At 33.3% G+C, this 27,862-nt stretch overlaps 1 protein-coding gene across 3 annotated transcripts in view; it reads right to left on the bottom strand.

The window, feature by feature from the left end:
- Positions 1 to 1,341: 1,341 nt before the first annotated feature.
- Positions 1,342 to 27,862, bottom strand: part of LOC127853088 (outer dense fiber protein 3-B-like) — a 32,067-nt gene continuing 5,546 nt past the window's right edge. The window contains exons 1-5 of one of the 3 annotated variants that reach the window (XM_052387285.1): positions 26,955 to 27,113; positions 21,443 to 21,873; positions 20,568 to 20,692; positions 16,341 to 16,481; positions 9,247 to 10,822 (exon numbers count right to left, since the gene is read on the bottom strand). In XM_052387285.1, the coding sequence (XP_052243245.1) occupies positions 10,730 to 10,822; positions 16,341 to 16,481; positions 20,568 to 20,692; positions 21,443 to 21,842 (759 nt within the window). In that variant the 5' untranslated portion in view covers positions 21,843 to 21,873; positions 26,955 to 27,113 and the 3' untranslated portion in view covers positions 9,247 to 10,729. Of the gene's footprint in view, positions 2,350 to 9,246; positions 10,823 to 16,340; positions 16,482 to 20,567; positions 20,693 to 21,442; positions 21,874 to 26,954; positions 27,114 to 27,862 lie in introns of those variants that run through there. The other 2 variants (XM_052387284.1, XM_052387283.1) reach the window with 2 other exon arrangements.

The following is a 27,862-nucleotide window of genomic DNA, read 5'->3' as shown; positions in this document are numbered from 1 at the left end:
ACCTTCCATGGCTGACGCGTTTAATTACTGCAATATCTCATCTATGAGCTGTTGTACCACTGTACTCTGTCATGTCTGAGGTACGGTATTAATACCAAACCCGATACCTAATATGTTTCAACACTATAGTAAGTCAAGGGTCAGGGAAAATTGTACGGAATTCCCGTATCACCGACGAAGACGACTCCAACTTACCGTTCACCCCTACCACAACTTCACAATATCTTGTGTCGAATGCGTTATACCAATCTAATATACCTACCAATTTATATGTCTGGTATTGCTATAAAATGTCTTGAATGATGCGATGTACCAGTGAAGCACGTCGTGTCTAATGTGTTGTTTTACTGTACTATATTGTGTCTATATTGTACTACTGTACATTGTTGTGAATGATGTGTTGTATTACCATAATATCCAATCATGGCTGAGGTGTTGTGCCCATGTACCATGTCATGGTTGATTTTTTGTATTAAAATGATTGTCCGTGTCTGAGTAGTTTTTTTTCCACTGTACCGTATCATGTCTTTTACGTTATGAAACTGTAATATGGTGTATTTTTTGTATGTACTAAATCATGCCGGGGTTGTAATACCATTGTATACTCTGCTGTATAATTTCTTTGATTACTATTATTTATCTTGCGTATGTGGTGTTTTTACTGTTACATATCATATATGACGGGTTGATTTTATAATTGAATGCCGAATGTTTATTGTTAGAAACAATGCACCATGTAATATATTATGTGAAGTATTACTGAAATATATCATGCCATGCCTGACGTGTTTCATAACTGTTATATTGTACAGTGAACTTTCATATATTTTTTTGTATTTTTAAAGTATTTAACATCATTTAGTTATACATGGATCCAGAACTTGATGATTTTTTCCGATTAAGCGAAAGCATATTCTATCTATTAATTTGTCAATAGAGTCCTTGTGTTTTGGCAATATATATTTCACACTGTTTTATAGCAATTCATACTTTAAACAAAACAATTTCCGATTTACTAAATAATTGAGTTTTAATTAGCATACGTTATTGACATTTTGTTGATAAAAACCGGTATCAAAAGGTTTATCAATCACAATGTTTTGTAAATACTTTGAACAAAAAATGTATTTGCAGATAAAAGTTTGCTAACAACAAACAAAACGTAAATGTAAGGAGCCCAAACTATGCACCTGTCTCTGTTCCAAAAACCAGATGATAAACCAAGATGCTTAGATATATGATAATATCACGTTTGTCGAATTGCTTGTTCAAAAGCAATAATGTGAACATGCAGCTACATGTACCATGATGAGTGCCCATGTAAATAAAATATTATTGAGATACAAAAATATCACAGTTTATTGGTCAGAATAAAACCAAACAAAAAAGTCTGAAAATAAAGATTTTGTTCACATAGCATAAAGATTGGAAAATGTTGAAATAAAACTAAAGTTATGGAGCTGGAAATAGTAAAAAAGCATAAAAATAGGCTTTTAAATACGTCAACATGTTACATATTGGACACTTCTTTTACAAATATACTAGTTAGTATTTATGTGTATTGCATAGTTATAATACTGATACAAAAATCAACAAACTTAAGTGGTACAGCACATGCATGTATACTACTTAATGCTATGAACCATGTTGACATTTTTTTAAAGATAAAATAAACACAAAACCAAACTGAAGACAGTTTTAGACAAGTTATTATGACCCAATAATTATGTGTTTAATCCAGACGATGTGCCAAACAGTGTTATGTGTCCAAAAGGTATTTTCATACAAGTGCTCAATTTTCAAATTGTTAGAAATAGAAACGCAAAACATTATATACAATTAAGTTTCCTGCTGTTTCTTCAATTATTCAGGCTGCATTGATGAAAGAACGATAACAAATACGTTCGACAAAAAGAGAAACACATAATTATATACATGTAAAATGCAAATAAATTAAGCAATCATAAAACTATTATTTATAATCAATGTAGACTCAAACACGATCAATTGTACGTGATTACTGCATAAAAAATAGCTTCACATCAACAGAATTCAAAACCAGGTGTCGAACTTACAGCAAATTTAAACTATAAAATATGTAGATTGTTTCATTTATTGTTAGACTGGTAATAGTTTTCCGGCAGTAACAATTGGTGGCGAAAACGATTGAAAGCATCCCATAAACGTTGAGTTTTCGCATTGAGCGCATATCACATGATTGAATCATTTCGCCCATACTATTAGATGATTCGAATGTTAGTCGTGAACTTCAACAATCAAAGGTGCCTCGTATTGGGTGTGGCGGATACCAAAACTGTACATCGGGTTTCTGCGCTTGTGATTCCAAACCTGCAACACAAACGAGTTCAGAATAAGGCATTGTGTATGGTTACATCAGGCGAGTTGCGGGACAAAGATGACTTAATGCATATATGTGTGAAGTGGCGACACAAAAATAATATACACAATTTCTTGTAATCAATCATCTACATAAGGCGAAAAGTACCGCCCTGGATAAAAATATGCATACTCATACTTAACTTAATTCATTATATAGTGTCACAACATTCACCAATTCTGTTTCTCTGTGACATAGTGATTCATTCAGCAATTAAATTGTACATAAAAATAATTATCATTTCTTGTATCGTTGTTTAATTTCATTCGCAATGCTATGAGGTGTATGTTAATTTATACATTTGCACAATGATGTGTTTTTATTATAGGCTAAGCGTAAGGTTTATTAGATTTAAGTCGGTTTAAACTCCCATTTCTTTGCATTGACCGTTTACATACCACAAAAATTTACATACATATACTTTGTCATGAATTTCATGTGTCCTTTATCTCCCATATTTATTTGATTTGACGATTTCGAAAGCCTGTGGATTTATCAGAAAGTGTCGGGCCCGTTTATTTGTTAGAAACAGGGTTGTTTATGTCTTGGGAAAGATCACTGAAACGTTGCAATGAAAAGGATCAAACTAAAGACCCACTCATTGCAAGGAGTTCGAACGACAATATTAAACCACATTAACATCAGCAGTATTTGTCCAGATAATAGTATATGTTTACCCGTGCTAATGGAAATAGTGGGTCATCTGACCTGTAAACGCATACTGCGCTTAAATACTGATTTAGGCACACGAGTCTGTCATTTGATTGAAGTTTAATATTATTTCTGTGAAGTGCAATGTTGTTCTCATTGCCATCGTAATGTTATTGACCTTTTTCGTTGCCGATAATTATCACTAAAGCAAGTTCACGGCTGTGCAATTCTTAGAAATATTCACGACTATAGTATGAAACATCTTTAGGTATTACAGCGCCCTATTACTTTAGGTCGATATACCACTTGACTACCAATCCGAGAATCGCGGGTTCGATCCCCGACACGGCAAAATAACTTGAGTGGTTATTGCTCATGAAATCTTCTCTACGGCTATTCACCATATTGGTGTGATTTAAATCGGTCAGTTACTGGTATGAGTGTGTGCAGTGCGAGTTTGAGTTAATTAACCCATTTATGCCTAGTGGACTCTCCCATCCTTCTAAATTGGATCAATTTATTTCCAAAATAAGGGATTTTTAGTATATTTATTTCTATATTTAGAATATTTCTTACAGAAATTCCTTTACGCAAACAGCGCAGACCCTGATGAGACGCCGCATAATGCGGCGTCTCATCTGGGTCTACGCTGTTTGCCAAGGCCTTTTTCTAGACGTCAGGCATAAATGGGATAACTGGCCGTCGTGATGTGATTTAAATATGATTGAAATACTGTTGAAAACGGCGAAAACCCAACTAAACAAACAATACTTTAGGTTTTTCACAGTTGTTGACGATGTGTCGTTTGATGAAAACAATCGATTTTTTTAGCTCTTGCATCATAAGTATGTTGCAAGGATTTACAAATACAGTGTACTGCCTTCCAATATGAGACTGAACTGAAATGCTATATCTGTCACACATGGCGATATATGGAATCTTGACCAAGTTTAATATTATTATCGCTATTTTATTTTGTTTCTATCTCAAAGGAAACAACAAATTCATCAGTGTTAACCTACCCACTAAAAAGCAACAATCTAGTAGAAATGTTAAAAGGTAAAGCGAGCATTTTAAAAGTCCTAGCCATGCTGTTACCATGTCCATTTACCAATCCCATCTCGTGGGTTCGTTGATTTCCTCGAATCTGAATGACATGCGCATAAACTTAGCCCACGTAACATTCAATCCCATGCTTATACACCGGCATATTACGAGGAAAAGTATTTTGCTGCTAATTGGCTACACCTAAACTTGGAAAATCCCATGATTATACAACGGCACATTACGAGGAAAAGTATTTTGCTGCTAATTGGCTACACCTAAACTTGGAAAATCCCATGCTTATACAACGGCACATAACGAGGAAAAGTATTTTGCTGCTAATTGGCTACACCTAAACTTGGAAAATTTTATCAGCCAAGAAGACTTCTGCTAAAAATATTTGTTTTACACCCATGTCTTCATTTGAGCAGAACTATGAACAAGTGTGTTTTATAACAAGCATCTATTTCTGATAAACGTGACTTCATAAACATGTGCGCCATTTTGATATACAAATCTGCTACCTACATGTATATTACCGACAGTGCAAGTGAATAGGTATGACATTATGAATCTTTTGCTTAACACAGACACACACATTAATATAATGAAGGGATCTTTTTTTGTTTAATCCTGATTCAAGTCAGTAAAAGAAAGAAAGAAAAACATTGTGGAATGAGTAGATGTCTTGTACGATCTACGTTATCATTCAATAATGTATAGTTTGTATATGTTTTTGTATGTGGTGAACTTATTTAACTTATACAAAAGATCTAACTCTATAGTCATAATGGTACACTAAATTTATGTATCACGAAATATTGATGTCGTTTGAACATGCTTGAAGTAACGATATATTGCATAGAGTTCACAAGAACGCAAGTGGATTCTATCATGGTGTGTATGATTTAACGTATAATTTCTGCACAAATTATACGCAACTTTCTCACTGACCGGAAAGGCCTGGAAAGGAGTGGAAAGCACCGTATAATCTACTGGTCGACTTCCAAAAGTGAAGGAGGTATAGGCATTTATCTTTAAGTTCAATGACGAAACGAGGCAAGGTAAGGAAGACAATGTCACCTAGCCCTCCACAATGGGCATCTATGTACATGCCTATCGCCACTGGATACGGGCATGTCACAATCAAACCATGAGGAGAAGCCGGAGCCTGATTCGCCATAGTAACAAACTTCTTCGGCTCAAAGCCCTAGTGTCAAGCCGCAGAATAAACCCAAATATGTGGCTGATTTCTACAGAATCGTCGCGGAGAAGCCACGGAACGCTCATGGCTTTCAATGTTTCTAAGGCGTCCTCTCAGCACTATCCAGCTTGCCGAGAAAACGCCGAGCCCAAGCGTTGTTTTTGAACTCACTCAAAATAATCGCCGCGGTATGGCGTTTAAGGCGACTGCACGGCATCTGAACGTTTGCCTGGGGTTACTAGCGTTTGCACGTTGCGCACCTTGACGTTCTTATCGATTTTATGATTCACATGCAGCGCCGCGTACGCACCGCCACGGTGTGACTATAGGGTTTGACTTGCGTCGCACATTGCTTGAAAATTGAAACAGCTAGAGTGATGAAACTGTTTGAACATATTTACAAGCATGTGGAAGAATTCAACTTTGTAGTGTAGTGCATTTGTCCCCGACACTACCGTTTTTTACCAAATCAAAACATACGCATGTCCAGTTTACAGATTTTGTTTAAGTTTGGTGAAAGTAATTTCTTGTTGAGATCTTGTTAACAGAGCTGGGTTCATAAGGGTCAGAGCTGCTTACGTTTCGTGATTTTAATCACAAGTCAGATTTACGTTTCCTTAAGACGATCTTGATAAAACTCACTATGCGGTGCCATTTTTTTCCAAGCGAAAGAAAGTAATTTCTGTATATGGCGTCAGCATTTTAAAAGCGAAAGAAAAGAAAGTGCACTATACGGTGCCACAATGATAAATCAAGGCTTCATATTATCGTTAATTACTCATAATTATTTTGTTTAACCTTATGAAACGTAAACAATTAATGAATTTGAGGTTATGGAAAATACGGAACACTGGTGTGTGTTTTTTTTACATTTGTCTGTGTTTTAGTAAAAAAAAACGCAATTTTGTCTTAAGTCTAGTACTGACGAATAGATCTGGTCATGGTATTTATCCTGTCAACAAAGGCGACAGGTTACAGAGAATATATCATGCAAACTGAAGATAAAGAGACATTCCTTAGGGTCTGTTAAATATACCCAAATAATGTACTAACGTCATCTTGATAGACGCTCGTGCTTAATTGTCAATTGTTATCAGTATTCTGTGCCGATTCATTCAGTGTAAAAGAAAGACATTTTTTTGTAAAAGCAGTATTCGATGACCTGCTAAAGTAGTATGCAATGACCATATGCGACGTGCCTATATAAGCAACGAAACTTACAACTTGACCAGACCGGACAGATCGTTGATGTTGAACGCTGACGTAAACAGGGCGTGATTGAGGACGTAGAATTGTTGCCGTATTTATAAGGGCATGTGGAGCACACTCTGACCTTTAAGACTAAAGGTACAACAAATTGTGTGTTGCACTCACGCATCCTACCCCGACTGCGACCGACCAACTTGTATTAAGCCTACTTAAGAGTTTCCGATCATGGTAGCTAAATTTGATCCTATGATTTAAATTCATTTTTAAGTTATAATCAGTTACAATTGCTAAATTTGAGCATATTCGCTAAATTAACTTTCAATTAACAAAAGAAAAAATAAACACGCATTTGAAGTAAGAGAATGGGAAGAGCCATATGCATGACATTGCATATTCTTGTGAAAGAGCCGACACATCCAAATGATAAACGAAAAAAGTTAAGGCGACTTACCTCCCCTTATTTTTGATGATGGAGCGGAAACAAATAACATTCTCTTGTTGGCCTTACCAGTTCTATGCATGGCACGTGTACATATTTATGTTTGCCAGTAACTGATTAAGGCCCTATTTGATTCAGAGATGTATGTGTGTGAGTATGCGGCCGTTCCGGGATTTGAACTTACTAACCAGTAGTATGGCAAGTGCCGCGTGACATACTTACCGGTATATCAATAACTGCTAACTTCCCTACCTACATCCAAGGTAGCCATACGGGAAATAGACCTTATAGAGATTTCATAGCATTTCCTTAAATATTTAACGATACCGTGAACAACAGGGAAATCACAAACGCTGGATTGACATTCATGGGCTCCGCCAACTGTTCTTGACGACCAAGCGGTCTCGAATAGGTCGAATATTATGCTAGCAATCCTTAAGAACCTGATGTAAAATAAACAATAGTGGCGCACTTCTGCCCAACAACAAGTATGCCCAGTTCGGACAACATTGTTGAACGTTTTACATTTTGTTGAGGTCTAACAAATGTGAGATGCGATTTCTTTGAACGCGGTGCGACCTGCATCGCTTTTTTATGATATTCACATTATTTCATTTTTTTTTTGTGTGTTGTGTTTTGTAATGCACAAACGTTTTATGATAATATTGTTGATATTTAAATTGGATTATCAATATTACGCTGTTATGCATACACGTGTTATTATTGTATTTTGATACTTAATTGGATTGTTATCAATAATACCTTATTTTGGAAAAGTAAAAGAAAACGATGTTTGATAGTTTTAATAAGACCAAATGGATCCGCCTTAAAAGTAAAAGTAAGTCTAGTTTCTTGACGTAGTAAATAATGCATGTTTAACCAAAACAACTGTATCCAGTCGTTTCTGTGGAGTGTTTTATCATCTTTAGCATGGCTGTACATGTATACAGTTAATATATTTCCTGTTAGAATGTTAAATTGTTTTTTTTTGCGTTTTCTTGTGAGGTTTTCTTCTTACAATGTTTTTCATCAGTTATAACATCATCAGTAATTAATGTTTGTTGAAAACTTACACCTTATTGTATACTTTATATACAACTAAAAACATGATGATAAAATGTCATTAAAGAAATTGATAAAAAAAAAAGCAAACATTAACTACTAATGCTAACTAGCAAACAAATGAAGCATTGATTTAAGTTAGCAAGAAAGCCTTTTTTCTTCTCTAGAAGAAACTAAATAATAAAATATCTCATACAAATACTTTCGCAAAGCAATATAATGAAAATACTTTTTTTGAATGGCCCATGCTTTTCTGAAAGTTAATGGAAGCAGCAGTCATTATTTTAGTAAAAAAAACGTGTTCATAGGGCACAGTTCCCCCTAGTTCCATTTTCTCTTAAATATCCACTATGTAAGAAAAAAGCTGTTTTATAGTGATATGTGACCTCTGATCTGGAATTGTGACATTGACCTTTGAGGTAAGGAGACTACGTCAAGAAACATGTATACAAGTTATTTGAAAAACTATCAATAAATAATAAAGTTCCAGCATACATTATTTTTTAAGGTCAAATTGGATATTTGACCTCTAAATGTTACCTTTACCTTAGATAGGGAGACCAGTATTACAATCACCAGTTGTCTTATGATGGTATGATGATTAGTAAAGTAAGGACTTTTTATGGTAAAATTTGACCATAAACCACTAAGTGTGACCTTGACCTTTATTGTAGGGAGATGATTGTTACAGGCAACATGTTATAAACGATTGACATCTGTGCCAACATATCAAAATCTATCAATAAATGGCAAAGTTATAGTAAAGACGAGGATTTTTATGGTCAAATTTAACCTTAAACTGTTACTTTCATCTTTGAAGTAGGTAGGTATAGGCTTTACAACAGACATGTTGTCTTATGGTGGTTTTAATTTGAGCCTTGTGATGACTGAGAAAGAGAGCTTTGCACAGATGGACAGTACAACTGCTGTATGCTGCCTTCTCCAATGGTGGCAAAAAACTTAGTGGCCCCATTGGGAAGTTTTTTATTGACATATTTTCTGTTTCTTTTATTATTAAAAACAAAATAGTAATAGTAATATGTATCAAAAGGATAATAACATGTACTCAAATTTTGGCTCATTGGGAAGGTGCTTCTTCTTAAGCAAATGGGTACAATTTTCCTATTTCTGATTACAGTTGTTAACATGTTAAACATTATTGCCTCTTACCATTTGCAAGCACATTCTGATCACATTAAAACACAAACCACACAAGCATGTGAGTAAAGCAACAAGTAATAACATCAGACACTTTATTATTAGAATCACTCTCAAGGTACAGCAGACAATTGTTCTAATAATATGGTAATCACAACTAATGAACTCGCTGAAAGAAACATAAACGTACTAAAAAAATTCTTTTGCCACATGCCATGCAATATTTTCAGCAAAAAGTTTCTTTGTGAAAGAAGGAAATAAAATCGCCTTTATGAATGAAGATAGAAAGGGATTAAAGGATACAAAAGAGGAGAAAACAAACGTATTATGATTCACGGACATTATTATGCTTAGTATATATACCCCATTTTTAATGTTTACATTGTGGACACTTGGTAATCAACATTTAACAAAATAATTAACTTAATACTCAATAATAAGAAAGTCTGAGACTTCCCTTTGTATCACATAACAATAACAATACTATCACAGGTTGAGCAAGAAAAAAAACAGACTAACATTTAACTAACCAAACCTTCCAAAGCTTGATCACTTTACAGACTACAATAATGCTATTTGATGTACAACAAATACTGTGTGGATCAACAAAGGAATACTGTGTACTTCAATAAAAATATTACTTAAAAAAAAAGAGATTAACATTCATTAAATGTTAAGAGGGATAAAATATGTAAAAAAAATCCTTATTGCAAGAAAAATGAGGACCATAATTTCACGAATTAATAAGAAGCGAAATATGACCCTCTGATCTGTCTGTCAAAGAATGCAAATTTAAATTTCTTTCTTTAATTACAAAGCAGCCATTGTTCTTCATCTTGGTTTCTTGGTAAACACATACATAATTTCTACCGGTAATAAGTGTTTTTAATGTGGTAAATATTTGAATGTATAATATGTTAATGTATTATCAACTGCAATAACTCTTAAGAAGAAAGCGAAAAGAGAAATGCATAATATAACACATTCACAGAATTTGTTAATACTTTAATCTTAATAATACTTAATAATAATTAATTATTAATGAATACTTTTTAATACTTTAATCTTGCACTACTTTGGCCAGGTCACTTGAAAAATACATTTAAACAATACTACACAAGTGAACAAAAATGAAAAAAGTCCATCAATGATGATTCACTGAATTCTTTTAAAAAGTAACAATAATATATGTTAAAAAAATATAAGTAAATATATTATATACAATGAAGAAAATCTCTAAAATACTAGTTGTTGATACCCTTTGTTATTCGGAAATACTGAAAAGTGTTGTGTTTTCTCCTAATAAAAAAACTTTTATTAATGATATGCAATATTGGACACGTATAGTTATATCAAAAAGGTGTACAAGTTTCTGCATATAATGTGTATATAAATATGTATAGAAAATACATTAAAAAAACAAATTTTATTCACAAAAAAATGAAATGCACAAAAACATGTAAAAGATGTACCTAAATTTTCAAAAACCAAAATTACTAAAATGCTTGTGTTCTTTTTGTTCCAAAATCAGCATTAAAAAAAATGTCCAAATTTAGTTTTCCCTTTAATCCTGTACATCAACAATTAAAGGAGCCATATACTGGGTGTGTCGGATGCCAAAACTGAACTGCGGAGCCTGGCGCTTATGCATGACAACCTGAAAAAACACAATTTGTTGCCATGGAAACATACACATCTACAAAAAGCTAGCCCAGCAACCATTGTTACTTAGCAAGATGAGTTATTGTTGAAACTCAAAAATGCTTAGCAACGCTCTTTTCAAGAAGCAAGTAAATGAAGCAAATATTTTTTCCAAACTATTATTCCAAACAACCATAAAACCAATCTGTTACATTTGCCATAATTGCATTTATGACAACACAGTGACAAAGAAGGAATAAAATATTATGTTCTAGAATTTTATATAAGAATTAATTCCCTATATATTTAATATATTCCTAAATAAAGTTTCCTTATATTGTTTTTCTTTGATTCAAATTTAATCAACCAATAAAGGAATAAAGATACTTTATAAACATTTAAAATGTAAATCTTCAAGTTTTGTTTTATCCACTTCAATAAGAATATCATGCAAACAAGAGCTGGCCCAAGACTATTCTTCTGCTTTAATACTATAATCTACGTTTTTCTGTCAGTCACTTGACATAATAAGCAGAAATTTTTTCAATTAAAACAATACAATTTGACTATAATAGGAAACTAGATTTTCAACTTTTTACCAAATAATTAAGTTGAATTTTATTAACTTTAACAGCAGGGTATGCATCTAAGCTAGGTAACCTACGAAATTACAGGACAAAACCTCCATCTAATTTCAAGGCATTGAACAGGCATTATTTTTCTAGTTTAAGTAACAATGACTGATTTATGGCCCAAAATGCTAGCCCTCTGTAGATCAGCCATTAACCGACCTACATAAACGAATTTCAGCCATTATATCAATGTTTACTGAAGTTATTGTGCCCAAATTTAGCATCAATTTCTTTGCAAGAGTGACCTCGACCTTGACCCAACCAAATGCAACCCCACGCAAGATCTGCATGTCAGCAAGAGAAACAAATTGTTGGACGCAAACATTTACCTCAATTTCCTAACTAAAAACAGTAGAATAAAAGGCATCACTTCTACTATATCACAGGTCTAAGTTATTGACCTTTGTCTGTGACCTCCAATGGTGATTCCAAGGACATGTGTAAAGTTTCAGTTGAAATATCTGCCCTAGTTACAGAGATATATACCTTTTGCATGCAATGCTGAACCTGCATTTCAACTTGCTCATAAACATTGACCAGATTTGTATGAGTACAAATTGGGGCATAATTAAGCCAAGTTGCAGGTTACAAGAGTCAATGACCTAACCAAATGACCTTCAGCAGATGTGTGAAGAATCAATTTAATACCTGTTGTAAAAACAGTGATATGGATATTTAGTTGCCAATTAAACTTTACAACATTTGTACCAGTAAGTACAAAGTTGAGTGCATAATTATGCTAAATTGAAGGTCAGAATTAGGGTAATTGGTCAGTGACCTTGCACAATGACCGCGAACACACATGTGAAGTTTCAGCCAAATACCTGTAGTAGAAACAGCGAAATGAAGACATTGTGAGATAACAACATCTATTACACAGACACCAACTCAGACATATGGGAGAGTAGTATAAAGCTCAGACTTTTCTGTGAAAAGTCAAGCTAACAAACATTAGTTAACTAATCTCATGTTAATAAAGCTCAAATGAAACATTTTTATATGAAATGAAACTGAGGAGCTGCGCCATGAGCGCATGATACGCCCGTCGTTCGCCAATGAAGTAGTAAGGTAATAAATTGTTCAATTTTTCAGGGATACTAAAAAAAAAAAAAAAATCCATCGAAGGATATTTGAGCTACAGTAGGACATTCAATGAAATCACGAAATTTTGACGAACAAAGTCCCATAACTCTGGAACGACAATTCAGAATTCCGTCAAAAACGAAAGGGGATCAGGGTTTATCAATATTAAGATTGTGTTAAAATTTGAAGAAAATCTGTCAAAGGATATTTGACGTAGCGTACGACATTAACAGACGGACGGACGGACGGACAGACGGACGGACGGACAGACGCGGGGTATACCATAATACGTCCCGTCATAGACGGGCGTATAAAAATAATGATTTTTAAGTTTCACGTATAACGTGAGAAGGGAATCTAATAATAAAGATAAATTATTTTGATAAATTATATTATATCATTGTTAACATTAGACATACTGGTATTTGAATAGAATTTATATGTTGTTTTGAAATTAATAAATTTGTGTTTGTGTTGTTGTTTTAATCGATATGCTGATAGATCAGCAAGAAATTATTCCTCTGGACTTGAAAGCAATATAAAATACCACAAACACTTAAAAAAAGAGTCAAATTTTAAGAATTTTAAGTTCAGGATACAATAGAACTTTGTGAAATTAAAGTTTTCTTTTGATAGATATGCACAACAACAGATGTAGTACAATGTGAAAGCAATACACAATCATAATGGTGAGATATTTCATGAAAATGCATGCGTGTTACTAGTACTAGAAGTAACTAAATGTTACCATACAGCCGCACAACAGCGCGTGATAATTACATTTTGACGGTTAATCCTTTACAGCCACAATTAACGGAGCCGTATATTGACTATGTCTTATGCCAAAACTGAAACTAGGCGCAATCCTCTTATGGATTTTCACCTGTAAAGACATACAACACATGTGGTAAGTAAGATTGACCAAAAAGATTTTGGCATGGTTTACTTAAATTGCTTATAGGGCAGCCAAAACTTTAAAAAAAATGATTTGAGGCCATTCTTAACAAATTTATTGTGTGGGATACCCCAACCAATTACATGGCAGCTGCAAGGATAGTTTAGTGATTTTGTTTATCTTATTGATTTTTTTTCAAATTTTTAACATGTAGGTATATTGATTTACATTAATTCTGAATCAATTTAAATGCAACCCATGTATACTGTTCAAACAACAAACGACAGCTGATAACAAGTATTTCTGCCAAAAGAAACAGCAAAACGTGTTTTCGTATATATATGTCTTTATAATAAATTAATTATATAGTCATTGATATGTTAAACACTTATGAAACACTTAACCCGAAATCAGTGCAATGACTCTGGCTGTAACATATAAATTCGGGACAAAAGTTGATTGAGGATGTGATAAGACTAGACAATTTTTTCTCTTTTTTTCACATTTTTTTTTAGATTGTATCCATATTGATTATCATTGTAAATATTGATGTTTTTGCGTGTGATTGTGTTTGTTTTTTTCATAATAGTAAAAAAATCCTTTAGGTTTTAGTGCATTTGATTATTTAAATCAAAAATATATTTATACAAAATGTACATGTTAACATATTGATTTTTTGTAATCATTTGTTTTGATGCAATTTATGTCTTTGATGAAAAAGCTAGAAGTGAAACATTTTTTCATTATTTAGGGTAAAAAAGACTTAAATTTCAATTTTGTATTTTTTTCATTTAGGATTGCCTGACATTGTATAAATTGTTTGCTTGCATATCAGAAAAGAACAAAAGCTGTACATGAAACTCATGCAGTTAAAATTTAAAATAGAAATACTGTTAAGGAAATGAAGCATCTGACTAGCCCAACGATAGATATATTAACAATCAACAGCTTATTAAAGAGGAGCTATGTGTAAAATAGTGTATCTGTGAAGACGTATCTTAAATACAATGTCTTTCTCAGAAAGTTGGTTAAAACAATGTTTTAGGTCTGCCCTATTTGGGTGAGATCAGGTTATCCCAACAAACTATTTTTAAAAGCTGGCATTATGTAAAACTTAATTTTTCATTTTGGACTGACTATTACTCTTTATAGGAGATCTTTTTAAAGGTTCTGAAAATCAGAACATGTATATTTTTGAAGATGTTTGGGTGCCCCATAAGCACACTTCATTTTAATTACTTTAAATGACAATTCAAATCAACGGAATTAGATCTTCTAATTCAAATTATTGTTTACAGTAACAAAGAGTTGTGGGATTCCACAATCAATTTATTTAAATGAGAGCTCCACGGTCGGAGACAGATGCCCCCCAAAACAGGGCCTTGACAAGCATCACTCAATCCTTTGATGACATATCGAAGGGAAACCAATTTAACACTTAATTTCACAGTGATCTTGACCTTTGACCTAATTACCCGAATTTCAATAGGTGTCATCTACTGTTTAAGGCCAATGCACATGAGAAGTATCAAGCCAAACAGAAAATTTGTTGACGAGTTATAGATGGGAAACCATTTTCACTTATTGTGACAGTGACCTTGACCTTTGACCTAGTGAACCCATTTTCAATAAGGGTCATCTACTGACTATGCACTGTCCAAGGCCAATACAAAGGTGAAGTTTCAAGTCAATCAATAGATTCATTGAAGAGTTATTGATTGGAAACGAACTTATCTACGGACAGACCCAGCAACCGACCAAAAGACAAACCAACCGACTGACATTCAGCAAAACAATATACCCCCTCTTCTTTGAAGGGGGGCATAATGAAAAGTTGTTAAGTTTTCAATGTCAAATCAAATTCAAAGAATGTTAGTCCAAGCGCATGTTTTTATAGCCAAGTCAAGAAGTGATTTTTGTGTTTTAAAATAAGCATGAGGACACATGAGGTTTAAAGTTGAATTAACTACCGTTAAACATTTTTCATATGTTGAAAAACAATTATCATTTATGTTGATTATGTTGCATACTTTATGCTACAAGCAACTTTGTAGTTTATTTCTATTTCAACTTTAGCATGAAAGTATTACAAAATCTCATCAGAGTATTTCAGAACTCAAGCACTCCATAGACATCATACAAAACTAACTGCTTAATATGTATTAATACAATGATGAGAAGACGTTCAACGGTTCATCCCTTCTAAATTTTATATTTAGTTCAGATTGGTTTAAATCTTTCTTTGTCACTGGTTCATAAATGTAACAAACTAAGTTTAAATGGAACATTCTTTTTAAACTGATCACGCCTGTTATAAATTAACACACCATTTTTAATCAATAATTGTAAATAATAAGCATTTAGGAAAAATTCTAAAAGTTAAAATATTTAATGTTCCATTTAATACTTACTAGCAAAATAACATTTATTTTATTTCAATCACAAACAAACAACAATCTAAAATTAGTCAAAGTAGCAAAATCTGTATAAAGCATAAAAACTTGCAATGTTAAAACAAATACAAACAAACTGTTTGGAAACTTGCTAATGTGCTGTTATTTTTGGGAAGGAACTGTTGCATGTTACATAAAATATTGATTAATTTCAAGTCACTATTATCAATAATTGTTCAAACTCGTCTGGATGCTGTGTATAATATATCAAAGTCTAAGAGTTTAAATTTGCAAACAAGATCCTACAGTCTCTCTTCTGTTTATTATTTTGATTCATTAAAAAAAAAGACAACTAGCACATTTACAAGTATTTCCATCAACCAGTTTAACCGCCTAGCATCTGTGGTTAAACGAAACACAAATCAACAAATTATTCAAATGAAAAAATCTGTTTGCTAAGGGTTCCAATGAAAAACTTCTGTTCTTAGCGGGAGAATAATAAAACAATATCACAAGAATACGGGTACATACGGATTCCGGTTGGTGGGCTCCGGGTCCGGGCTTCTGGGTGGTGTCTCCGGGCATCACGTTACGGCTCGTCATGCTGTACTGCGGGGCCTTGTCCTTGTACATGATGGGGTCAGTTGTGTTGTATGTTCCAGGCCCTGGAGTCTGAATACGCAAAACACAACACAAGTAATGCCTCAGTCACAAATAATCCGGTCGCCGGCCGATGTGTCCGATCTCCAGGCATCGGGAAGACTGGACACTTCGGAGCCGTCCGCCGTCCGATGAGTGACAAAGTTTAAAACCTCAGTCACAAATAGACACCAATCACCGTCCGATCAGCGGCCGACGTTTTATTCTGCTCATCGGGCTGGCGCCGGCGGATTATCACACACACATCACGTCATTTTGAAGCAGCGGGCGGCGTCCGGATTAATTTTTTATATCACAGTTTGTTTTACCTGCCATTGGGCCCCGGAAGGAATCGAGTAGAGATCGAAAAAAGATCTGACGATCAACGAACGGTTATCGCCCGGCGTGCGCCAGACATCGGATTCATTGTACGTGTATCATAAGGAGCATCGTCCGGCGTCCGTCGGGCATCATGTGGAGGCCCTCCGGCAATCAGACGGTCGCCGGCCGATGTTTATGCCTCTGGGAAATAACTTTACTTTTGCCGTTACACGTTCAATGAATCCAATGTCGGGCAAACTCCGGGCGATACCCGTGCGTTGATCGTCCGATCTTGTTTCGATCTCAACTCGATTCCTTCCCGGGCCCGACGTCGGGTAAAATTTTAAGTGAGACTTAAAATTAATCCGGACGCTGCCCGATGCTACCAATTTGCCCGGTTTCTGTGCGATCATCGGCCGGTCGGGAGCCCGATGAGCGGAAAAATACGTCGGCCGCTGATGGGACGGTGATCGGTGTCTATTTGTGACTGAGGTATTAGCTATGCAAGGCAAATGCTTTGATTCAGTATAGGACCTGTTGTTTGCTTATGCAAAACTGAACAGGTCAGTTTGGGTAAACATTCAATATAGAGATAACAGAATCCCTCTTATTTGTTTTCCCAAAACAGGTTTACACAGGAATACATTTAAAGATGAAATTTGATGAAGCGAAATTACATATACAATTTTAACATGTCAACCCGAGCAGATTTATTTAATAAATAATAATTTTCTATCAATAAATATGTTGTAAATACACTCTTGTATTGAAAATACAAAATATTATACATTTAATCATGCAACATTATAATATCCAGATTTTATTCAGAACGAATATTTAAAGCAAGAGGCTAAGCCATAAAATGTTACACATCTATCTTTTCTTAAAATACCTCTGTTAATGTAAATCTAGTTCAGTGTTTTGTATAAAATTAACATGGTATTTCATATTAGTAGGTTTGTAACTGTAATTACAAAATTGATGGGGCAACATTGTCCAGTTTTTCCCGCTTTTGGCGACCCTAAACTTGGCCATATGCAGTATACGTAGCCGATGTCCTTATTATTGTAAAATTTATGTTAAAAAATAAACACAAATATGATAAAAACCATGTACTATTTCATCTTAAATAATCCTATATCCTGTTAAAGATAAATCTGGAAATTAAAACTGAAAAAAAATACTGGAAGAATTGAAAAATCAAATGATGGAATAAAACAAAACAACAGAATTTTAATGGGCAGACATATTGTGTCTATTATGGTTGTCTTCCACAAAATAAGTATCGGAGATCTGTTAAAAAATATTATAATACATGCATACAAATATTTAGCAAGCTCTACATATTCATTGTCATTGACAAGTATTATTCTTTGCATTGACATCCTTTTAATTGTTTGATTCAATCAATCATTATTTGATTCAATATTCCAATCAAAAGAAAAATTAACCCTTATCATGGTTACATAGTTGGCCTTTCTACAGTTTATGTTGACAATCCATTGAAATCAATCAGTGGGCTGCAAAGAAACTTTAATTAAACACAAAGAAAAATAGCCTTTCTAAACTGTTCAATAAATGGCCCTTTATTTGTTTTAACAATTTTTTTTAATGACATCACAATCATTTGCATTTAATATGAAGGGTCAAATTATTTTGCGATTTAGTTTTCTGTCACTGAAATGTTCATCAAAAGGGATAATATCTAATATCTAATGCTATTTGTGCAGAAACAAAAGTATTAAAGACATTAATGATGATTTTATGCTTGACATTTCACCCACAAGTCAATTATGTCCTTTGGTACAAGGTCCCTTAGGCCATCATGGACATTTTCCTTTGATTATGTTATAATGCAACTTTCTATCAATCACTGCATAATACATGCAAGACTAGTATAATATATGTGTACAACATGCAGAAACAAATTAAGCTGTTATAGATATGAAAAGAAGAAATAAAGAACTTCCAACAGATTAGTAACTAGAAGGTCTATATTTTATATATGTTAAATCATATAAACAATTTAAAAGACTGTTGTTGCAACTTTATCTAATGAAATAATTTCAGGGCCTTGAGTTAAGTAAGTGATTATTTGAGATTTTTAATACAATAATAAAATTATGCTTTGTTTAAAAAATTTGGGCCAAGATTTGAAGTTTTGTGCTTGTTTTCAAAACAGAATTACTGCATAGGTAACTAATGTTTTCATATAAAACAAGTGGAAGCTTCAGAAAAGTGAATGCATGCAAACTAAAATGCCATCATCTTTTTTTATTTCTGGTAAAAACTATTGGTGGATTTGCTGAAAAAAAACGTCATGTTTTCCTTGTGAACTAGTTGACGTACAACCTCCAGCTGAGGTAAATAAAAATAAGTTCAAAATGGTAATAGAGTGCAACAAGCTGTGAACCCCCACACTGCAGTGTAGAATTCTATGCTTAAAAACAAACAGTTTTCAACATATTGCACTTACATGTGTACGTCAGTACGCTAACAGTTTGTGCTGCTTCATCTTTTATTGTTGCGTAAAACATTTAACAGTATTGCCCAATTGCTTATATGATCTTTCAAATCTTTCTATTACAGCTCGAACACATTTACAAGAAGTTTTCATTGCAGGATGTAGCAATCATTATTTAAGATGAGTAAATGCCAGCAAGAAATATTAAGCTTAATTTTTTAAAATAAAAAACGACAAAAATGTCGCTGTTTCCAAATGTCAAAAGAGAATTTTCCCAAAAAGTGAACCCACACGTACATTAAACTTACAGATTTAACAATATTCCCAAAACATTATTGTGAACTTGGGTAAGAACTGTTGTTTAACATAGTACTCCGGATTTTACTTATAAACAATTGGAATAATGTAATATTTTAATAATGCTTATATTATTTCATTTTTATCAATCACCAAGTTAATCTCATTAATTATCCCGTTCCAAAACCAACTGTTGTAATATAAACAGCAAAAAAATCAAATAACTGTCATTAACTGTAACTAAAACCGTAACATATAAGTTCAATTATATGTTATGCTTAAACGTTTCTTTGATTCGTTGACCATGAGCATGAGCAATCTTTCTGCTTGCCAATTTCTTAAACAGCTTCAAAAAATGTATCTACTTTTTCATTTAAATTAAAGTTAAATGTAAATAAATAAGTATGAAACAAAATATCCTTCTGAAATGTTTGATGATGATTGAACAAACCGATTGTTTGATCAACCTACCTTTGCCAAATCTTCGCTAAAGGCTCCAACCTTTGACCTCCCAGTCAATGAATAACAAGGAGCCTGGTTTTTACTGCTTTGCACAGTTTTACCCAGCATGTTAGGCAATGTGTAACTATTTGGAGCTGTAAAAAGACAACAGACCAAGAAACTACATCAGTAGGAATAAAGAATATGGGTAAGCATGGAGAAATCATTTTCTTTTCAAATAAGCCCTCAAATACATAGCTTTGCTAGCAAAAACCAGTTTTCACTTACAGTGACATTCGGAAATATGACATTGTAGGTGTCTTTATTAAATGGATTCATTTGAACAAATTGATGATGCAAATTTACTAAAAATGCATGAAACCCTCCATTCTTTTTTTCAGCTTTTTGGTGTTTGTGAGGCTCAAAAGGAAATAAAATAGCAATGAATCATCAATCAAATGTATTTGCTAGCCCTGCTATATATGTCTCAGACTTTGAAGCGAAAATGACTTGATCATCATTGCTATGGTTTTTATCACCATGGCAATGACCTGCATGCTGGTTGGTGCAAGTTTAAATGCTTTGTCTTTACAAACCTTGGCCAGATCCTCACAGAAGGCGCCAACATTGGAACGCCCAGTCAGCGAATAGCAGGGCGCCTGTTTTTTACTGCTCTGGGCAGTTTTCCCAATCATGTGGGGTAAAGTATAATTATTTGGCGCTGAAATTGAATGCATTGACTTTAGAATACAATTAAGTCGCGTTCTGAGAAATCTGGGCATAATGCATGTGCGTAAAGTGTCGTCCCAGATTAGCCTGTACAGTCCGTACAGGCTAATCAGGGACGACACTTTCCGCCTGTATGGTATTTTTAGTTTCAAGGAAGCCCCTCCTTACCGAAAATCAAGTTTAGGCGTTAAGTGTCGTCCCTGAATAGCCTGTGCGGACTGCACAGGCTAATCTGGGATGACACTTTACGCACATGCATTAAGCCCAGTTTTCTTAGAACAAGGCTCAATTTCTCTTCATTTTGAATCAAAGTATTTACTCAGTAATGAACAAATAACTATCAATTTTTAGAGCATTACAAAATCATGTTAAAGGAAATTGTGATCCATAACAACAAACGAGGACAGTATTTATTGTAAATCAATGTTGTTTTATTGCCGGATATGGCCACTTTTAATTTCCTGTTGATGCTGCAGCTTTGCAAAACTTAACACTATTAGGAAATAAACACCTGCCCAAAAAATTCTGACTTGCTCAATAGAATAAAGCAAATAAAGTTTTTTAATGATTAAAACAATATATTAAAAGGACATCATTTAAATAAAAGAAAACAGTATTAAACTGCTCGCCTAGAGGTTATGACTTCTACAACTAAAAAATAACTTTTTGGATCTATAACTTTGGCAATGGATCATCGACCATACAACCTTTCAAAAGAATACTTCAATAAACAAGTAATTACCTGGTGTGTTATCTGTCCGTCGGTGTCTGTGACGGATTCCGAAGATGAATGCTGGGTGTTTGAAGTGGGTCGACTGACCGGCGGCTTCCGGGGAGTATGCACCCGGCCCAGGCACTTTGAACATCTGCCCGTCCTTCTGGCGGGAGTACAGGGAGTAGTGGGGCGTGCCATCCGGGCCATTGCGGGAATACTTAGGGCTTGGGTAGTAGCATGGGCCTGGACTGCAGTCATCCTTGAACTTGCCGTGACGGATTCCGAACGGGTAGGCAGGGCCTTTGCTGTGCTCGCTACGAGGGTCGTGGGTTTTCTGTCCGACGAGTCCTGGCAGGGCGTAGCACGGGCCTGGGCTGCTGTACATGGCAGCAATTGGCCCACGGGGCTTCGTGTAGTTGTACACCATGGTTCCTTTTAAATGGTTCTAGACACTACTCCTGAAAATGGACAATACATGTTTCATGTTATTTATGAGGAAAAAAATATTCCTTTACTTGCAGTGTTGTTTTTATCAACAATTTTTATGCAGAAGACAATCATCTGACTATTGAGGGTCATATTCCAGATACAACAATTTCTAGCTATATTATATTTTCAATATGTGAATGTTTAAACCATCTATTCTACCAATCATTTTGTTACTTTATTTTTTTATATTTTAAGTTCCCATAGTACACAAAGAAATACATACAGGCTGGTATTGTGGAACTTTCATGTACTACTGTAAATGCTATGGAATGCCACATACAAAGCAATCACTATCAGAAGTTGTCAAAAATGTCACATTTGAGTGTATATGAAACATTAAATAAAACTTATCAAAATACTTGGGTAACACAATCATATAAAATTATTGTTCAGTAGGTAGCTACTTAGTGCATTTTAACACACATTTCCCCTTTGCTTCAATCAAGTATTTCTTGTGCAAACACTTGGCCCATGAAACCCACGATTGATTATCGACAAAATGCCTATTCTGAAATGTCAATTTATTTGCTTAAGGTTGAATGAAACAAACAGTTAGTGCAGGTCTTACTTCATTTGTGCGATAAAAAAATCACCTCATGCATTTATATAGGCAAAATAAATCTCTTCAGAATGGGCATCAGTAAATATCTTTAGAAATACTTGCATAAAAATGTCTCCATTGAATTTCCAATCACTAAATGTAATGTGATAATATATTGGCGGCAAACAAGATTAGCTGCAGAATGTTTGAACTTTAGATATGTTAATACTTTAAAAGGAAAATTATACAAAATTGGAGACTCCTTGCATTATATGTACATAATCAATTTAAGAAAACTCTGCATTTATGTGCACTGTGCAAACTTCAAAGTCTAACGTTAATGGTATAAAACATGCCAAATCAAATTAGCATACTGTAAAACTCAAGTGAAAACACCATGAAAGAATTATAAAAAAAGAAGAGAGATATATCCTGATTTAAAAATATAATTGTATACACTTAAATGTCTCTAAACATACCCTTTTAAGTTTGATAGAAAATCCAACACAATAAATTCAGTTATTGCACCGAGCAATCATTTTAACTTTAATGTTAGGGCATAATTTCAGTCTTTTTTATATGCTTCCGTTTTAATACTTTAAAATCCACAAGTTTGCCAACAGAATTATCTTATGTATATTAACTGACAAAAATCAAATCCAAAAGATCTTTAATAGAATGAAATACAAATGTTCATAAGATTATTTTCCATGGAAGATAATCCATTGAATAAAAATATTGCAAACTGTATGATTAAAAAGGTAAATGTGTGAAAACTTTACTGCAAACATTGTCAGGTATTAAAGTTAATAGAAGAAAACAAACATTTGATTATGACATATACAAGATAAAATTCTTTTTATTAAATTAAGCAGCCTTTACATTTAAGATTATTTTTGGACATGTAATACTTCATGTCTGTTGTACATAATTATAACATTTCAAAAGCAAATCTCATTTGTACACACATAGATTGCCAGTCCTTTATGTATCAATATTAACTATTGACAGCAATTATAGCCTTCAACTTCAACAAACAACAATTATTTTCTACAAAAAATCTACCAAGTGTCAAATTTGATAATAAGTTAAGGACATACATGTATTGCTAACTCCAGTCTTAAGTGTTCCCTATAATTTGAAGAAGTATTTGATTGTATAAAAAAAATTGTAACTTCTTAAGGTGTCATGACCATCTATAAAAACACAGGGTCACTGATCAATAACATTATTTTTAGTCACAATCAAATATAGATGATATTTATAAGCATTAAATGGTGGTCATTCAGTGCCATGCCTTTATTATAGCAGGACATTTTATCACTTTATGCTTAATGGGAGTCGTGGGAGATGGCATCGGATGGTAAGTTATCACTATGTTTTTAAGATCATCACTACCATACAATTAATAATGTAATGACATGTTTCAGCAGGATCACATGGGACTTAACAGGGCTCGACATTAAAGGTAGTCCGACTGTCCGGGACAACCAAATTGTTAGTCCGGACAAGTAAATAAATAATTTGCTAGTACGACGGGACAAGTGGTCATTATAATTGTATAACTTAGAAAAAATGCCTTTAAAGCCATTATTTCTGTGGAGATATCACTCAACTTTTCCGAGTATATTTTGTATACGTTTAATCATCGAAGCCCGAGATATTTCGATAGTTCCATGTGATAAATGTACTACACTGTTCTGTTCACAAGGGAAGCAACCCTTAACATTTTTTTCTTTGCCAAGATAACAAGAATATTCTCCATCGTAGAGAATATGCATTTTACGACACCGGTACACACCGATCTTACAGACAATTAACGTAGTGACGTCCTCTCTATGTATAGAATGATTTTTTTTTAAACATCAGTTAAGTACTGTACAAATACATCACTTTTAACATTTTCTGTTTGATGTTGGCAACACACAAGTTTTTGTCAGGTATTACTGCTTTGTATTATGTTTAAAAATCATCAATCTTGAGTTTTCCTGTTATTTTAGTCAGTTCTTTTTGTATTGAAATTGCCTACAATTATGTTTACATGTATTTTGAACGATTCAAGTCTTTATGATTTGAGCATTTTGTATTATTTCATTATTTTGCCAAGTACTGAGCAGAATAAGATATAATGGACAGGACAAGTTGCTTTTTGGTCAGGTCAAGTGAAATTATGGTCTACTTGTCCGACTGGACAAGTGGCTTCAAAAGTTAATGTCGAGCCCTGCTTAATATGTCTGAGTTTTAAAACTCTGCTTTCAAATTGTATGGCATGCAATGGTCATAATGCTAAATCCCGCGGTAGAAGCCTCTTCAGTATTAAATCTTTGGGACATATGAACAACTCTTTGTCCATTACTAGCTTAATGTCAAGGTCAAAATGAGGTCAGGTGATGTTAGTGCTACGAGTGTGTTATGGTAGCTTTTTAGTAGATTAAAATTTATGTCAATCGAACAGTTAATAGTGTTTTTTTTCGTTTAAATTTGGGGCCGGTATTCAGCCCAATGCCCAATGGAAAAAGTATATATTATATATAATATATATATAATATATATATATATATATATTTCTTTTTCCCAATTGGGTTTGCAAAAACAATATAAAAAATTACGTCTCTACAGTTAGTTCATCTCACATCCAACTTTATAAGTTGAACCTTAGTTAATATGATATCAAAAAAACACTTTTATTCTAAATTTTGAAGCATTTATTAGCCAAACAGTAACAACAACACTAATTTCCCAATTTTAGTCATTTGTCAAATTCCAATCCAAGAATGTTGACCTTCTGAATTACATCAAAGTTATGTCAATCTCAAGTTCAAAGGTCAGGTGATGTTTGTATTTTGAGAGAAATTCATATATAAATCCATGAAAGAATCAAAGCTTTGTAGCAAGCTGAACTGATGTTAGACAAAACACACTTTGGGTTAACTAGGAGTCAGAATTACCGTAGGTCAAAGTCAATGTCAAACAAGGTCTGCTAGTCAGAAATTAGTTGTCAAGGTAAAAATGAAGTGAGGTGAATGGAGTGCTAAATAACAACAGCCATGTAAGTTTCAAAGCTTTGTAGCAAGCAGTATTGATGTCATATGAACTGTGTCATGAGAATTGCCCTCATATGGACGAACCGACAGACAAATTAATGGATAGGACAATCACTGTTGATGCCAGGGATTAACAAATAAATATTGTATATTAGTTGAATTACAGATCTGACATGAAATTAATATTCAACAGAGCTCCAGATAAGAGGCGTATCTGCGTATTTACAAATTGAAAAAAAAAAAAAACGCATTAAGAATCAGCCCAGTACTTAACAAAACGCTTTACAAATCTTGGTACGTATTTTAAATCGATTAAAGTGCGTAACCGGTTTAACAATAATCCAGTTAAGTTTTTAGTGTAAGGTAACCTTTGAATCAAAAGTAAGTCAATCAAAATAAGCTTGTAATAAAAATGGCGGCCCATCATGTTTATGGATCGAAAAGGGACGTTTTAAGCAACTTGCGGGAATATTTTTAAAGAAAGTCTGTTCATATCGTCTTTTTAAATATATTCTGTTTGCATTTAAAAATATAAATAACAAATAATAATACTATTTCTAGATTAAACACGCCTTTTACTTTTTACGTTTTCTATGGAAATGGAAAATACCCCTAAATATTCCTAACCCTTTATGGCTGAAACAAAGGAGTAAAATACGCATTGACAATAATATCTTGGGGTGAAATACCCTTTAGACCAAATCCTTATCTGGAGCTCTGATTCAAAATAGTATTTTTCATACTTATAATGATATTTCACAGTAATAGCCAACTTAAGGGCAGCAGGAAGCAATACCTTACTCAGCAGTATTTAATCCTTTTTTAACCCATTTATGCCTAGTGGACTCTCCCAACCTTCTAAATTGGATCAATTTATTTCCAAAATTAGGGATGTCTATTATATTTATTTCTATATCGGTTAAAGTAAAGCTTAATGCTCAGGTTCTTCATTTAAACTAAAATAAACAAGAAAGGTAAACAAAACAAGAGCACCCAAAAACTATTTTAAAGTACAACAATAATAAAAACAAACAAACATTCCATTGTTTAATTACAGTATAATTGTATTTATCAATAACGTATATTTATCCTTAACGCATACATGTACATAAATATTATTACATTATTTTATAAAGAACATTTTGTTTGGTTATCTCTTTTTTTAATATACTTTAGACAAGTTGTAGATAGCAAGTTCTGACATGTTCGATGTGTTAAATACATCAGGATCATAAACCAGTTTCAATTCATTCAAACAAATATTGAATTTTTAAGCAAATGGTAACAACAGATTGTTATATGAGCTAAAATATTATCCTTTTTGTAATCATATCTTTCTGAAAGAAAGATACATATGAATGAATACATATACATATGAATCAATAACTATCAGACAATATCTTCAGTTTTACAGATACAATTTCATGATTTTTTATGATTTAAATTAATCAAATTATAGACTTACTTTGTCAGTAAAAAATTCTGTAAAATGTGTAATAAATTAATTCCATAAAAAATAATGAACAAGGTACTCCTACATGTTCAAATATCCAATTCACTCTGTCACCTAATACACCTTGACACAAAATATAATAGCTAATCGCTAAACCATATAAGACGGCTATTAATCTGTTTGCGTATATTGTTTAGATTGGCTGTCCTGAGCAACCGTTAGATACAATGACACTCTATACCTGCGTCGACCACTGAACACCTATATTGAAATACATACAAATGAAAATCGGGTATTTATTGACTGAACTATTGAAGCCTTTATATTTTTCCTATTGATTGGTTATTGAAAAACTTGGCAAAGGATTTTTCACTATGTCAACAGCATTTAATTCATATTTCAATCAATAAACTGGGGTTAAATACAGATAATGTCATGAACCTCAAACATAAACTCACTTTTTATGAAAGTTAAACAGTTGATGAAATAAACTTTAGCTGCGCCATACAATTATTTAATTTATTTGATAATTATTAAAAATCGTAACCTTTAATGTTCTAGAATGTTCCTCCATACAATATTTCAAAAAGGATAGAGACATCAATTGAATCAGATATTAGAAACTTTTTACTCAGGTATACAATAAGGTTGGGGGGCATGATTTTTCTCAAATTATGTGTTTGATACATGTAACTGTAATACAAATTTATAAGCAATCTTTATAAATTACCTAAATTTTAATTTAAATACCCAGATATACACATTAATGGGTCAATACTTTGATTTGTATAATTTACTGTAGCCAAATAAGTAAACATAAGAAAAGTATGATAAACAAGGGACAAAATTGTCACAAAATCAGGTTTTAAATGTGAAAAAAAGTCTGATAAAGGGAGACAACTCAAAGTGAACTGATTGTT

The sequence above is a fragment of the Dreissena polymorpha genome, chromosome 12, assembly GCF_020536995.1.
Source record: "Dreissena polymorpha isolate Duluth1 chromosome 12, UMN_Dpol_1.0, whole genome shotgun sequence".
Classification (NCBI taxonomy): Eukaryota; Metazoa; Mollusca; class Bivalvia; order Myida; family Dreissenidae; genus Dreissena; species Dreissena polymorpha.
The sequence above is the reverse complement of the archived record's forward strand: the minus strand, read 5'-3'. Positions and strand labels throughout refer to the sequence as shown.